We start from the raw sequence: 15,849 nt of genomic DNA on the forward strand, positions 1-15,849 counted from the left end.
TTATACGTAGGCATTAGATTAAGTAAGAACTCTGAATCAAATCCCTAACCTTATCAATTTCCCCCTTTGACATCATCCTCTCCTTCCCCCTGGGTCCTCATGAATAAGTTCTAGTCAGTTTTTCCCCAGAGTCCTTTCCCTGACCGCGAGTTGTCAGAGGGGTAAAACCCATCCCCCTAGGTATTACCAACATCTTAAATTCAAGAAGAGGAGTTTTGTAGGAGTAGGGTGATGTCAATACACATTTGTCAGTATGCCCTGTCTATTCTCCTAATTTTCCTATTTATTTTCCTGTATACACATATATTTGTGATTGTAAGTGAAATTTAATATTAAAATAATAATAACCATTGGACTTAACAACCAGTGAAAGGTATTGGTTGCTGTAGAAGACATTCCACTAAATATATCCCACCAATGTGGTGCAGTATCCTGTTGTATTTGTGAGGAAAGATGCGCTAGTCTACCTTTGTCAATTATTGCAGATACGAGGTTATTCTGTAGGGTATGTTCTAGTGTTTCTATGTGTCGTCTTAACAACTCTGATTGTTCCAAAACCTGTTTTAGTGGGTCTAAAGAAATTATAAAGGGTGTAGTGTCAGTGAGATTATGTACCTCATAAACTGAAGAGAATACTTTATCGGCGTCTGGTTCAAAAAGATAGGTGTCGTTACCCCATTGTAATATTTTAATCTTTTTTATACATCCCGCAAACGGCGCCGATTTATTTAATGCTAACATGGTGCGGTTGTCATTAGTAATGATACAAATATGCTGGGGTCCTATTTCTATGAATCTATTGTTCACATTTATGGGTGTTCTTTGCATTTTGCATATGCTAGTTTGGTATTTTAACAAGCAAGGTTCATATACTGGGGAGCTTCTGCCACATACCATTCCCTTATTAGTTCCTTCACATAGATTTAAATCATGGGTTCTGTTTCCTTTATCTACATATTTCCCATATATTTCTGGATACCAAAACTCGTCTTTAATTACTAGCGGCATGACCACTATTTTACACATTTCCATTACATCTGCTACCCGGTAAGCTTCAAACCTTCCTACACACCATTTATCCTCACATTCTACCTTATCCCCTTTTACTTGGAACCATACACCATCGTCAGTTAGACCTTTAAAATATTTCATCCAGGTATGATAATTTCCCAACTGTAGTTCAGTCCTGGCCCTATTTATTTGTATATGATAGGATAAGAGGTTAAAAGAGCACTGTGTGAAATTTACAAACTGTTGACTTTGATTCCACAGCTGGAGCTCTGCTCCTATAGTGTGATTTATTAACCCTCCCAAAAATTGTAATAGGGGTATTTCTTGCAGTTGGGTTTCAAAAGCGGTGGGTAACCATTTGCTTGTGATAGTTAAGCTGTCAGCTATGTGTCCCCCTGCATGCTTCCATCTGTTGTTCATTTCTTCTATCTCGACCGAGTTTAACATTCCCATTCCTGTACCTGTTAATCCTAATAGAGTATCATACCATTCCCGCTTATAGCTACACTCCGGTATCGGGGGAAAGGTGATATTGAATTTTATTTTTGTTTTCTGTTGTGATGTTGATACATTTATGCAAGTGTTTGGTACAGGTGTTAATATGGAAGATTCAATTATTGGCGTTACTTCTTCCTCCATTTGTATGTGAAATCCATAGGCCTCTGCATTCCAATACCACCCATCATTTCTCTCTTCCCTCCACCAAGAGGCACAGAGGAAAGTACTTGATTGATTAACGGTAATATCTGCTAGATTAAACATCCCTTCTGATATATTTTCTCCCCCTGCTTTATGGACTAATATTTGGTACATTTGTCCTACCACCCGTTCCCGTGCTTGTTTCCACGTCCGTGAAAGGGATATTTTATGGCACCTATGATTTTTACTGTTATTGAAAGGAAAGCGCATATTGTCATTCCACTGGAAGGTTATAGTTACTTCTGAGAGTGGGTCTGCCTGTATCCATGCAATACCTACATCTATATGAAATGGTCGCCTGTGTCCTTTAACAGTGTAATTACCTACATCATAATACTTATTCATCTCATATCCTGAATCATTTGCTACTTTGGGATCATCTATAACCCATTGAAAATTTGCTGTTTCCTCTACCTCAATTACATTAATACCAGGAGTCCATGCATGTATTTGTAAAACAACAATCTTCAACAGAAAATATGTAAGTAGATATTTCATCATGTTGTTTTCTCGGGTTGTTTCTTGCAGTGTGATGCGTGTATCCAGGTAGGTTTTCCTTCCAGCTTTACTGAAGTGGCCGTGGTCAGAAGCACTTGATAAGGACCTTCAAACCTTGGCTCCAATGTCTTTCTGTTGTGTTCCTTTACATATACATAATCCCCTGGTAGCAGAGTATGTGTACCTGCTATTGAATTAGGGTCTGGAAGAGAAGAATACACACTTTTGTGGATCTTAGTTAGACGTTGTTGTAATTGTATTACATATGCAGTCAAACTATCACATTGCAATTGCATACTCTGTGGAAAGTATAGACCTAATCTAGGTGCACTACCAAAAAGTATTTCATATGGGGATAATCCTGTTTTTCCTGTTGGAGTGTACCTTATAGAGAATAAAGCCAAAGGCAGACATTCAGGCCATGGCTTGTTTAACTCTTGCATGGCTTTTTGTATTTTTAACTTTATTGTTCCATTTACTCTCTCCACTGATCCCGAACTCTGTGGGTGGTAAGGGGTGTGAAAACTTTGTTGAACCCCTAACATGGTCATTACATTCTGCATGATTTCTCCTGTAAAGTGTGTTCCCCTATCTGATTCTATGGTTTCAGGAAGACCAAACCTAGGTATTAACTCAGTGATCAGTTTCTTAGCTGTGGCTTTTGCTGTAGCTGATTTTACTGGATAACTTTCAGGCCAACCTGAGAATAAATCGATACACACGAGGACAAACTCAAAGGGGCTGCTCTTGGGCATTTGTATGTAGTCAATTTGCAGTCTCTGGCAGGGGTATTGGGCCCGGACCTGGTGTTTTTGTGGGGTTTTTACTCTCTGTCCTGGGTTATTCAGGAGACAGATTTGGCAGGCTGCACAGTAGTTTCTCGCAGTACTACTGAATCCAGGGGCGAGCCATCCTTGGTTCACAATCCTATACATGGAATTGGAACTAACATGTGTGGGTAGGTGAACTGCCGCTGCCATTGCTGGGTACAGAGAGGCAGGCAGGCATATTTTGCCTCCTTCCCTCCATACATTGTCAAGGTCTGGTGCTGCTCCCATCCTGACCCACTTATCTTTCTCGCTCTTCCCTGCTTGCTCCTGTAATTTACTCAGCTGCTGCCATGTTGGTTCTGGGATACTCACCTCTACCGCTGCTAAGGTCTCAGGGCTTCCTCCCCCTAGAGCTGCCTGTTTTGCAGTCAAATCTGCAAATGCATTTCCTTTTGCCTCGATTGTTTTTGCGCTCGTGTGTGCCGCTATCTTCATGATGGCCACTCGTTTAACCTTTTTAAGATTGTTCAGGACTCTCTTAATCCCTTCTCCATGTTTTACAGGTGTACCTGCTGCTGTCAGATAACCTCTAGCCTTCCATATGTGGCCATAATCATGCGCTACACCATAAGCGTAGGCAGAGTCAGTGTAAATATTCCCTTCTCGTCCTTTTAAGTATTCTAGGGCTTGTTCTAAAGCTTTTAATTCTGCTTCTTGTGCTGACATGTGGGCTGGTAAGGGCTGTGCTTAAATCACCTGTGTATCAGTCACTACGGCATACCCTGTGTGATATTTACCCTTATCATCAGCAAACCTGCTGCCATCTATGTACAAAGTGTGCTCAGCGTTTAAAATTGGTGTATCTGTAACATGTGGGAATCCCATTGTCTCCTGTTCCATGAGCTGAAAACAATCGTGTTCATCTACTTCTTTAAACAAAAGAGTGTCAGGTACCTCATTTCCTTTCTCACTAGTACTATTAGTACTATCATTCCCCCTTGCCAAATCTGGTGACTGAAGAGGCAAAAAGGTGGCCAAATTTAAAGTTGTACAGCGCTGAAAAGTGACATTTGGAGGTAAGAGTAAAGTACACTGTAACCTTAATTGCCTAGCCATGGAAATGTGTTTGGGCTGTACCTGAGACAAGATTGCATGTATGTCATGTGTGGTATGCACTACAACTGGATTGTCTAGAACAATCTCTGATGACTTATCTATGATAATTGACACTGCTGCTACCATCCGTACACAGGACGGTGAACCTCTAGATACTGGATCTAATGCTGCTGAAAAGTAAACGACTGGTCTTTGTTTTACATGCCTGTGTCAGAACACCTGTGGCGTGTCCAGTGATCTCAGCAACGTATAGATTGAATTTCTTAGTGTAATCCGGAATACCAATGGCCGGGGCAGAAATCAATAGCTTTTTCAAAGTGATAAACGACTCATAAGCTACTTCTGTAAGCACATACGGTACAATTTTCAAACAATCGTATAATGGCTGCATCAAAGCGCTAGCATGTGGTATCCATTGTCTACAATATGACACAATACCTAAAAACATACGCAATTGTTTGAAATTTTGTGGGGGTAACATTCCCTTTATCACTTGAACCCTCTCCTCAGTGAGATGTCTTGTACCCTGTGATATACAATGTCCCAGAAAGATAACTTTTTCCTGACACATTTGTAATTTGTTCCTATTAACCTTGCAACCCTTTTCTGCTAGAAATCGCAACAAATTAAGGGTGGTATCCAAACAAGTTTCCTTGTCCAGGCAGCATAACAATAAATCATCCACATATTGTAACAATACACAGGAATCTGGTGGTACCCATTCTCCCCTCAAGTACTGGATATATCTTGTGTGGTTTACGTTCTATGTCAGTATATGGGGGTGGGATGGTTGAACTAAGATTATTTAAAATTTCAACATTTTTTGTTCTTCTATCTTTCATATCCCAACCATCACAATCTGGATTATATTTCCACCCCTCTTCTTTTGCTCTATTTGAAACCTTAATTAAGCATTGAACCTGACGCATCCATTGCTTCTCTAACATCTCTCCTTGTCTGTCCCTTTTTATTTTACTCCATACATCCGGGTCTAAACCCGCTGCTCCTTTCACCTTAAATTTACGAAGGACATCCTTTAAGTCCCGCGCTTCATCTTCCCCACAGATGTTTTTAGTTATCTGTGGCACTGTGTAATGTGCCACAATTCCCTGACGGGGTTTTGTATTCTTCTGGCCCATTCTGACAGTCCTGCCTAGGTAGGTAGTCCGCTGGTGGACGCCAGTACTGCGGCCCAAAGATGACATAACATCAGCAGGGAAAAGCTCTCCTGACAGTTCCAAACTGCCAGGAGACACTTGCTGGTGGACCTCAGTACTGCATGCCAAATGACAGATATTACCAGCGGATGGAACATTTCCTGACAGTACCCCCCCTCAAAGGAGCGGCCTCCGGACGCTCCAACTGTTTGTAATTGTCCATAGTCTATGGCATCAAACAGAACAACAGATGGGGGTACGTCAGGCTGGGCAACAGGCACTTCAGGCTGGGCATCAGGCACCTCAGGGCAGACAGTGGGCACATCAGGGTAGACAGCGGGCTCCAGGTCCTCGAGCTGGGCAGCGGGCTCCGGGTCCTCGAGCTGGGCAGCGGGCTCTGGGTCCTCGAGCTGGGCAGCAGGCTCCGGGTCCTCGAGCTGGGCAGCAGGCTCTGGGTCCTCGAGCTGGGCAGCAGGCTCTGGAACATTAGGCCGAACAGCAAGCACCGTAAGGGCAGGCTGGATCACAGGCACTGGCTCAGCAAGCTGGGTAACGGGCCCCGGCCCAGTGGGCTAGGTAACGGCCCCAGCTCAGCGAGCTGGACACTGGGCACTGGTCAAGCCGAATAACAGGTACTGGCTTAACAGGCCGAGTGACGGATTCCGGTTTAGCAGACTGAGTAACAGGCACCAGTTCAGCAGACTGGGTAACGGGCACCGGTTCAGCAGACTGGGTAACGGGCACCGGTTCAGCAGACTGGGTAACGGGCACCGGTTCAGCAAACTGGGTAACGGACAGCGGTTCAGCAGACTGAGACAAGGGCACCGGTTCAGCAGACTGAGACACGGGCACCGAAACTTCAGGCTGAGACACGGGCACCGAAACTTCAGGCTGAGACACGGGCACCGAAACTTCAGGCTGAGACACGGGCACCGAAACTTCAGGCTGAGACACGGGCACTGAAACTTCAGACTGAGGCATGGGCACCGAAACTTCAGGCTGAGACATGGGCACCGAAACTTCAGGCTGAGACAAGGGCACCGAAACTCCAGGCTGAGATACTAATTTCAAGACATCAGGCTGGAAGGCAGGCAACGAGACACCAGGCTGGAAAGCAAGCACCGAGACAACAGGCTGGAAGGTGGGCACATCAGGCTGGGAAGCGGGCACATCAGGCTGGGAAGCGGGCACATCAGACTGGGAAGCGGGCACATCAGACTGGGAAGCAGGTACCGAGACATCAGACCAGGCAGCAGGTACTGGACCTTCAGACTGGGCAGCAGACACAGGCGCTGGCACATCAGGCAGAAAAACAGGTGCTGGCACAACAGGCTGAACGCAGGGTGCATCAGAATGTATAGCAGGTACTGGAACTTCAAACCGGGCAGCCGGTACTGGTATTTCAGACTGGGCAGCAGGTACAGGTGCTGGCACAACAGGCAGAACAACAGGTACATCGGACTGGGCAGTAGTCACTGGAGCGTCAGACTGGAACATGGACACTGGGATGTCAGGCTGAGCAGCAGGCACTGGGACCTCAAACTGGACAGCGGGCACAGGCATTGGTAACAGGCTGAGTAGCAGACACTGGCACATCAGGCTGGGCAGCGGACAGGAGCACCACAGGCTGGGCAGCGGACAGGAGCTTCTCAGGCTGGGCAGCGTACGGTGGCACATCAGGCTGGGCAGCGGACAGTGGCACATCAGGCTGGGCAGCGGACAGTGGCACATCAGGCTGGGCAGCGGACAGTGGCACATCAGGCTGGGAAGCGGACGGTGGCACATCAGGCTGGGAAGCAGTCGGTGGCACATCAGGCTGAGACACTGGCTAGATAGCAGGCAGAGATTTGGCAGAATCAGATGGGTTATCAGGTTCAGCTGGCATGCAAGCAGACTGGAGCAGGTTGGTTGGTGTGGAGGCAGGTTGGGTTACTGGCAGGATTGTTTGGGTTGGAAAGAACTTCAGTTTCTTCTTTGGCTTAACTGCTGGAGATCTGTAGGTGACTGCAGAACTGTAGGTAGGAGGTGAGGCTTACTGGAGAGAAGGGAAGAGGAACAGTGGCCAGAGGAAGTTCTTGTGGGGAAGTTGTAGGTAGCAGAGAAGAGGCAGGCGGGTTAAAGGCAGGATAAGTGCAGTGGGTAGAGACAGGGTATTGATATTTGGTGGGAAGCAGGGTATATTGGGCTGAAACGGAGGTTGCCGTGGGTGATGGGGAAAAAGACTCCTGGGCAGGCAGGTGTCTAATAGCAGGTCCGGGTTGTGAAGAGCTGACCGAGGCTGGAAATAATAAGTCTGACCATGCCTGTAGTACAGGTTGAACAAACGTGGGTTCACATATTTCCTGTCTAACCAGGGACTGCACCGAATCTATACAATCCACTAGCACCTGTTTAGGACAAGCTGAATAATTCTCCAGAAAGTATACAGCATCATCCTCCAACAGCCATACCAGAGACACCACCTGATCACTACTGAAGGGAGGAGAAAAATCGTCACTTCCTTTAGGACTGCTAGACAAGGCTAGCTCAGCACACACCTGTATCAGGGACTGAACGTTTTTAAACAGTAATCTACCCTGATCAACCAGAGAATGGGCCAGACGGATACACTCCAGGAGCTGATTCCTGGCCCACTCTTTCAATACCAGACGACAGTAATTGTTATCCTCCCATACCAGTGAGGCAAGGAGAACAACTGTTTCTGATTGCATTTTAGTAGCAGTAACAGCACTACAATGGTTCCTCTGCACAGTCACTTCTGGTCAGAGATGGCCTTGGTTTACTGTCATGAACAGGTGTGACCAGAACCGTGTGATCTGTGACAGAGGACACCAAAACGTATATAAGTGAAAATATATTTATTAAAGTAAGTGAATAATATAGGACAACCACCTCCAATATGACACAGTGCAATAACCAACCACAGACAGACACCCACAAATAACAGACAGATAAGTACAATAAGTGGGAAATACCAGGATCATAAACAATAGCCAGGCCAGGGTCATACACAGCAGATGGACAGGGGATGTTCCAAAGACATAAACGTAAGCCAGGCCATACACAGGGAGATCAGCAGATGGGGTATGGAACACAGGACAGGGAGTGGATGGATGGAACAGACTGCAGGGCAGGGATGCAAGGTAACAGGTGGGACAGGATAGGGATCGAGACAGGGAGACAGGATCAGAAACACGGGTCACAGGTTCAGGGCACAGGAACAGGTTCAGAATCAGGATCAGATCACAAGCTAGCAGGTCAGGGTGCAAGGAAGAAACCAAGGCAAACATGTGAGTGCTTGCCGTGTATTTATAGGCCTGTGATTGGCCTCAAGTGACACCTGATTGTAGGAGGTACTGTCTGCTCCATACTGCCAGTATCCATCCGCTGGTGGACGCCAGTACTGCGGCCCAAAGATGACATTACATCAGCAGGGAAAAGCTCTCCTGAGAGTTCCAAACTGCCAGGAGACACCTGCTGGTGGACCTCAGCACTGCATGCCAAATGACAGATATTACCAGCGGATGGAACATTTCCTGACAGATGAGCTACTAATCTGTACATGTATTTTATTAATGGATATAAAGTGCAGCATGTATATATAACTTAAAAAAAAAGTTGGTTACATCAAAAACATTTTAAACCTTAATATCTACATAAGTGCTCACTTAAAATATACAATTGTTTCCCGTTAAATACTACAGACCATACACAATATTCCCAGCCTGCTTATCTACAACCCTGTCTTGTAAATCAAAAAAAGATTAGGTGACAAAGTTTTGCTTGATGTTTCTCCAATCCATATTTCCCAGTTAAGAAGACATAGGGGCTGAGTGTAGTGAGGGGTCTACTGCCAACATCCTGACTGTCAAGAAACAAAAAATATGCAGAAAAGTGCAAACAGAAATCCCTCTGGGACTTTTAAGGCAGAACCACATAACAAAATAGTTAAAAAAAAACCCACTCTCATATATTGATATTAATACCCATAATATTAAAAAAAAAAACACCCAACAAACTGCCAACAGTGGTCGTTTGGTCAGCAAGGGTAAAATCCTTTGATAAATCCCAACATGTTTCGGAGAAGGACTTACTTCTTCAGGGGAAGCGATGGATATAAGACAATTCTAAAATATAATATATAACATCATTAAATGCTAAATCATAGCCAAAAACTTATTATGGTAGATGTGTGCATCAAGAAAGATCTCAAGAACTCAACTTACAATTGATGAATATACATGCATTAATAGCCCATTTAGCAAACATCAGTCCTATCAGATGAGGCTGATCCACACCATCATCAAAAGGGCGGGCAGGAGGGCACGGTGGAGGCACACTATGCATCCTTAAGGACCCCCCACGCCAATTACACCAACATGAAGGAATATACAGTCTGTAAATAGAGTGATGAACATACGATTGTTGGCAAAACAAGCTAACAATGGCTGCAGGTGGCATGTAGATGAACTAATATATAAGGTCACCAAGACTTAATCAAAAACCATGCAACCATCAAAGGCTAATTACAAAAAAGGATGGGTCTGCTAGAGAATGGAATTATATAAAGTACATGTGTCTCACAGTGTGAGAACATATGTCAGAAATATACGAGTGCAGCCAAGTCCATCCAACAAGGGACTGGTAAAGAACAGGGTGTCATATATACTTCAACATATATGGGGAAAGACCATGTCCTCCAGTGAGCATCATGCTGGGCATATTCCAGTGACAGGAGGTGAGGGGGGGGGGGGGTTATCACGTGCCACCGCACCGCCAACATGCTGCTGGCTAGTCCACTCCCAAGAGAAGATGTGAAAGGGTGGAAGTGGGCACACGCAGTGATATCCACAGTGGGTAAGGTGCAAGATCTCCAACTCCACCCATTTTGATATTGTTGAAATTAAAATAAACATGTCATAAAAAAATATGCATATTGCATGTCTCTTCTGCAATAATACCCCGTCTATTCACAGCCTGTTCTAAAAAGCCTGCAGTTCTGCTTTAAACAGAACTTCAATAAATTAGTTGAGCAACCATTAACTGCTGAGAAATTGCATTATAACACTTTGTTCAAGTGTATACCTGTATAATGCACCTTACAGTTTAAAGCAGTGGTTTTCAAACTTATATAGCAGTGCCCCCTTTTGAAAGCAGCTATATTTTCATTTCCTGCCCTACCTGTTAATATTTTATAACCTTTATGAAAAAAAGTAGTGGTTGAGGTGCATCTAACATTAAATAGCTTTATGGTGTGAATGATTGTTTATTGTGGACATATATATTTAAAATGTGCTGTGAATGAGAATATGTGACCAGCACAGATTATGCAACCACCCATCCAATCACCAGCGCAATATATATCCAATATCACTCCCACCACCAGCACAGCATTTATACACTAACCCTACCACAACCAGCAGAGTATAAATATCTCCCCCTCACATCAGCAGCACAGTACAGTACATATGTACGCCCTCCAAATGCAGATTATAAACTTTCTCCCAGTATATACATCCCTCTTGCACAACCATACCAACCAACCACATAACATAAAAAAACACCTCTCCATCCCCCAGGCACATAAATATATTCTCAGTAGAAATACTAACCTCACCTAACACTCCTTCTGTTCTCCAGAGCATAGTACTGCATACACTACTCTAGTGGCTGGAAGTGTTCTGTAAAGTCCCATCCTCTCATAGTTGCTTCCCCACTCACAGGGCAGGACCATGCAGAACACCAGACTCATTAGGCACAGGGTCAAATGGCCTGGGCAGCAAAGCCCACCTCCTCAGCAGCAGTGGCAGGACACCTACAGTGGCACATTCCCCATGTCACAGTGCCCCACACTTTGAGAACCATCGGTTTAGAGAGTGCAGTGGTGAGGAGAATGTTTGGGGTGTGCAAAATGCTCAATGCTGTGTTCTCCTGTATAATGGTGGTCAGTGGTGAAGTGATCCCTTTTGTTGCTGGTCAGTCAAAAAGTGCCTCCTTTCTTTGGTGGTCAGTGGTAAAATGCTCCCCTTAATGTCTGACAAGCGTCCTATTTGCAAGTCTCTCCGCTCCCAATTTGCAAAGACTCAACAGCAAAATCATTGCAGAAGTAGCATCATGCTGTAAACGATGAATAAGTATAATTTACTATTTTACTATTTATAATTTACAGTGTTTTTAAAAAGCATTCACCATCTTGGAAGTTTTCATGTTTTTTTTTATAGCAGACTGAATCACAGTAGATTTTTTTTTTCTTTCATATTTTAATGGCCTCATGGTTTGGCCATTTATCATTAAATCCTGCTGTTTTTGGGTGCCTGGAATGCACAGATGCAGCATCCCAGTAGCCTGTTAAAATTTATGAAAGGCTGAATTACACAGCAGCTGGACGCTGTACTGCGCTCTACTCACATTTAGGTCAATATACGTTCATGGATGTGTGGCTCGAACTCAGCACTTGTATCTCCTGAGCACCTGAAAATGTTGCACTTTGATACTGCAGGCCAAACCGCCCATGTGCTTGTAGCCTATGAAATCTAGAGCTTTATTTCTAGAAGGCAACCATGTAGGCAGATGCCTACAAACGGTTAATTTGTCTTCCTGTGTCAAGCACTTGTTTCCCTGGCTGTGCTCATTTTCTTATGTTTGTTGAGCCAGCCAGGTGCCAAATGTTACTTTAAAAACTCAATACAGTGCAGCACAACCTATAGTGATTAATCAATGAGTCACATTAAATGAAATAAAAGAACCAATCTATGATTGTATTAAAGTCTGCAGCATATAATCTTATGATAAACTCCAAAATATTCAATCACTACAGTGATCAAAGTATAAAGTGCAATTTTGCGTGGATATAAAAGTGCCACTTGTGTCTCTACAGTGAACAATGGCCGCTCACCTTAGAGGTATGACCCCTGCATTACCAGTAAGGTCATAAAGAACTTGTCCCCTTCAAGGGTTAAATCTTTTAGCGTTTACACTTTTTCCTGTCTTGATAAAAAGTGTGGTGAAATCACTTTCCGAGTGTGAGCTGGCAACCAATTGTATTTTGTTTTATATTTATTTTGGTTCTATTTTGGGTGTGCTGTTTGATCAAGGTTGTAAGACCAAATGTTACATGGTCTTGATGTTTTCTTGTGTCCTTAGAGTGACCTGAGAGCTGGGGTAACCAGGGTGTAAGGATGAACGGCCAAGCCCAGTGGCCCTGAAGGCTGCTAGGAGTCTGTATAAATAATCTGAGACACAGAGCTTCTGGGTCTTATCCTGCAGAGGAGAAGTCCAGCCTGGAGGGCTTTCTGCCCTCTGGGCAGCCCTGCCATGTGTTTGCTGTTGGCCTCAGCTGGGTGCTGCACCCTCAGTTGGATGCTTCAGCTGATGCTGAAGTTATAAAGAGCTGACTAAGGGGCTGTCGTCTGACGATCTAGTCTGGTATTACAGGAAAAAGGTGTTGCATGAAAGAGGCAACCAACTTTCCAAGGACACACTAAAGCCTGGTTCACATGCATTGTTTAGTGCGTTTTCAGTTTTGCAGAAACAAACTACAGTCCATTTAACATGGTTTCCTATGGATGTAGTTCACATGTTTGCTTTTTATGGAAAGGGCCAGGGATATTTTTCTGGTTTTTGGTTCCATAGACTTTAATGGATCAAAAATGTGTATTGAAAAAAGCAAAAGACACCTGGAATATGCAAACTGCAACCTGTATAGGTGTGAACCAGGCCTAGGGCAACGGAGTTCAGGAATGCATGTGTTGCAGTATACAGCAACACCTTGTAACCACTATGCATTATAGTGTGCTGTAAAAAACAAAAAACTGCATGTCTGTTTTTTGGTCTGTTCCTGTGCTTTGGCAGTCCTTCCAATATTATTGAACTGCCCTAACGCAATACTTGTTAAAGCATGTCCCAAAATGTGTTAATGCTGAAAACAAGTGTGTGAGCTAGGTGAAATATGTAAGCTACCATATCTAAAAATGCAAGGAACAAGCTGACAGCCAGACAATTCGTATATTTAGAGGGAGAGGTCAACAATGGCTGTAGACGCATTTCTCTTTAACTATTTCAGCTCTGGTAATATATCCTTCTAGAACAGAATACTCTTTTCCCTGCAGATCTTTTCTCAGTGTATGACATTGGCACAGCTACAGAGAGAAAAAACAAACATCAAATACAAAATTCTAATGAAATGTTCTATATTCTGTTTTTTAGGGGCTACTTGGGAACCAGTTGGTAAGTCGATTTGATAATATTTTAAACCTTGTTTCTGGTCTTAGGTTTGGATTATATACAGTGTTATTATAGTATTGTAGTATATAAATATGCAAAGTCATATTTTCCCAGCCACAAATCCATGCTATATGTTTAGTATTGAAGCACACAGTACAATGAACGTACCTGTCAGTGAATGTCTATGAACAGCTGTGGGTGGGACCAGTCGCCCTGCATGTGGGAGTACCTTTCGCCATGAACATGCTCATCAATGCCCGGAACCAGGCAGGGACTGTGGTCATGTGAAAGTCTAACATTAAGGCAGTTCCCCGACTTAGAGATGAACCATGTCACTGTGTGTAGCAGTAAAAGTTTAGAGTTCCTCTGAAAAGTGCTGTCCTGTGTCACTACACATCATTGTCTAATGTATGTTGCATATAGGAGGGATGCCCCTGAGCCCACAACCTCACCACCAGTCCAGCATACCTCTGCCACCTCACTCCCAGTGACAGAATGGGGTCCCGCCATGCACACAGCACAGACCTCATGTGTGCACTTGTTAACTCCTTCCTTCCCGTACCATGTGGTCAGGCTGTGGGTCTCCAGAATGTGGGTTCAGTCCCAGTTGCTATGGGAGACCAACCGCTGAGAAGGGAGCCAGAGCATCGACCCCCTCGCTATCGGGGGACCTGTCACCTACACCAGGTACCATGCTTTACCACCGGTTGCAATATATTTTGCATTAGCACTTGGTTAGCCATGGCAACTGCATTACTCCTCCATTACTTGCCGAGTAGAGCTTAGTAGTTTTGCTTCATACCCCACATGTGCTTTACTGGCCCTGGTTCTTTTATATGCCGGAAACCATCATGCACCCCTTTGAATGACTTCAGACCAGGCTTAAAACAGTTTTGACAACTTTTACTGTAAAAATACTTCTCATAGAACAAAAATAGCGAGCATGACACAGTTCAAAATGTAACTGTCTAGTGGGGGTGGCTGCCCAGGCATACCTTCAAGAGGCAGTAGTCCATTGTAGGCATTCTCCAAGTCCTGGCTAATCTCCGGATCCCCGGTGCCTCAGACGGACTGCAAGGTGCAGCAGTCCTCCTCCACAGCAATTGCAGCATTTACAGCTAAGAGCGGCTCCCATTGGACCTCAGCCTTTCTCCTTTTTATATCACAGGTGGCCTGGCTGGATCCAAAAGGCCAAGAAACAGAAGCACACAAGGGGAAGTGGTTCTAAAGGCAGAAGGTAAACCACTTGCCACTTTACCCCCTTCCTGACCAGGCCAATTTTCACCTTTCAGCACTGTCACACTTTAATTGACAATTGCGCGGTCATGCCCATATGACATTTTTCACATAAATAGAGCTTTCTTTTGGTGGTATTTAATCACCATTGGGTTTTTTTATTTTTTGCTGAACAAACAAAAAAGACTGAAAATTTTGAAAAGAAAACATTTTTTATAGTTTGTTATAAAATTTTGCAAACAGGTAAATTTTCTCCTTCACTGATGTGTGTTGATGAGGCTGCACTGATGGGCACTGATGAGGAGTCACTGATAAGGCTGCACTGATAGGCGGAACTGATGGGCTCTGATAGGCAACAATGAAGGGCACTGATAGGTGGCACTAATAGGCAGCACTGATGTGCACTGATAGGCGGCACTGATAGGCGGCACTGATAGGCGGCACTGATAGGCGTAACTGATAGGCAGCACTGATAGGTGACACTGATGGACACTGTTGGGACTGCACTGATAATCAGGACACTGATAATTAGTGCCCTGATTATCAGTGCCGATGTCCCTTTAACACAAGCTGATTATTGGCTCTCTTTTTCTCTCCTCACGCTGTCAGCGTGAGGAATGAAAAGGCAATAACCGGATAGTGTTTACTGCTGTCATTGGACACAGCTGATCACGTGGTAAAGGGCCGGTAAGATTGGCCCTTTATTCCGATCTGTGATAAGCTGGGTCCAAAGGACTCAGCGATCACAGAGTGCACCGCAGGGGGCATGCAGGCAGTGCGATCACGGGAGAATGTCCATGTACGCCTTCCCATCAAATTAAGCCCGCAGTGTAGCCATATTTCGGCTATAGCGCGGGCGGGAAGGGGTTAAGGTAAAAGGTAAAAACCTTCTGGGTGCAGTTCCCCCAGCCCCCCTATACTTACCTGAGCTCCATCTCGATCCAATGATGTGCATGAGAGCAGCGGCTCTCCCGGGTCTTTCTCTCCCCTCATTGGCTCACACAGCAGTCAATCACAGCCAGAGAGCCAATGAGGAGAGAGCAGGGGGCGGGGCCCAGCCAATGTTGGGAGCGAACTTTCCTACGTGTTGTCTTAGCAAGAGGCTTGCTATTGAGGGTACTAGGTAGGGGAAGAGCCAG

The 15,849-nt window shown here is 44.6% G+C and overlaps 1 protein-coding gene across 23 annotated transcripts in view; it reads left to right on the forward strand.

Annotated features, from left to right (window-relative positions):
• Nucleotides 1–15,849, forward strand: part of LOC141110879 (low affinity immunoglobulin gamma Fc region receptor III-A-like) — a 110,978-nt gene that overhangs the window by 24,426 nt on the left and 70,703 nt on the right. For 18 of the 23 annotated variants that reach the window (XM_073602600.1, XM_073602599.1, XM_073602607.1 and 15 more), the window contains 2 exons: nucleotides 13,457–13,477; nucleotides 14,643–14,711. In XM_073602600.1, the coding sequence (XP_073458701.1) occupies nucleotides 13,457–13,477; nucleotides 14,643–14,711 (90 nt within the window). The remainder of the gene's footprint in view (nucleotides 1–13,456; nucleotides 13,478–14,642; nucleotides 14,712–15,849) is intronic. The other 5 variants (XM_073602614.1, XM_073602613.1, XM_073602610.1 and 2 more) reach the window with 1 other exon arrangement.

This window comes from Aquarana catesbeiana, linkage group LG10 (assembly GCF_042186555.1).
Source record: "Aquarana catesbeiana isolate 2022-GZ linkage group LG10, ASM4218655v1, whole genome shotgun sequence".
Taxonomy (NCBI): domain Eukaryota; kingdom Metazoa; phylum Chordata; class Amphibia; order Anura; family Ranidae; genus Aquarana; species Aquarana catesbeiana.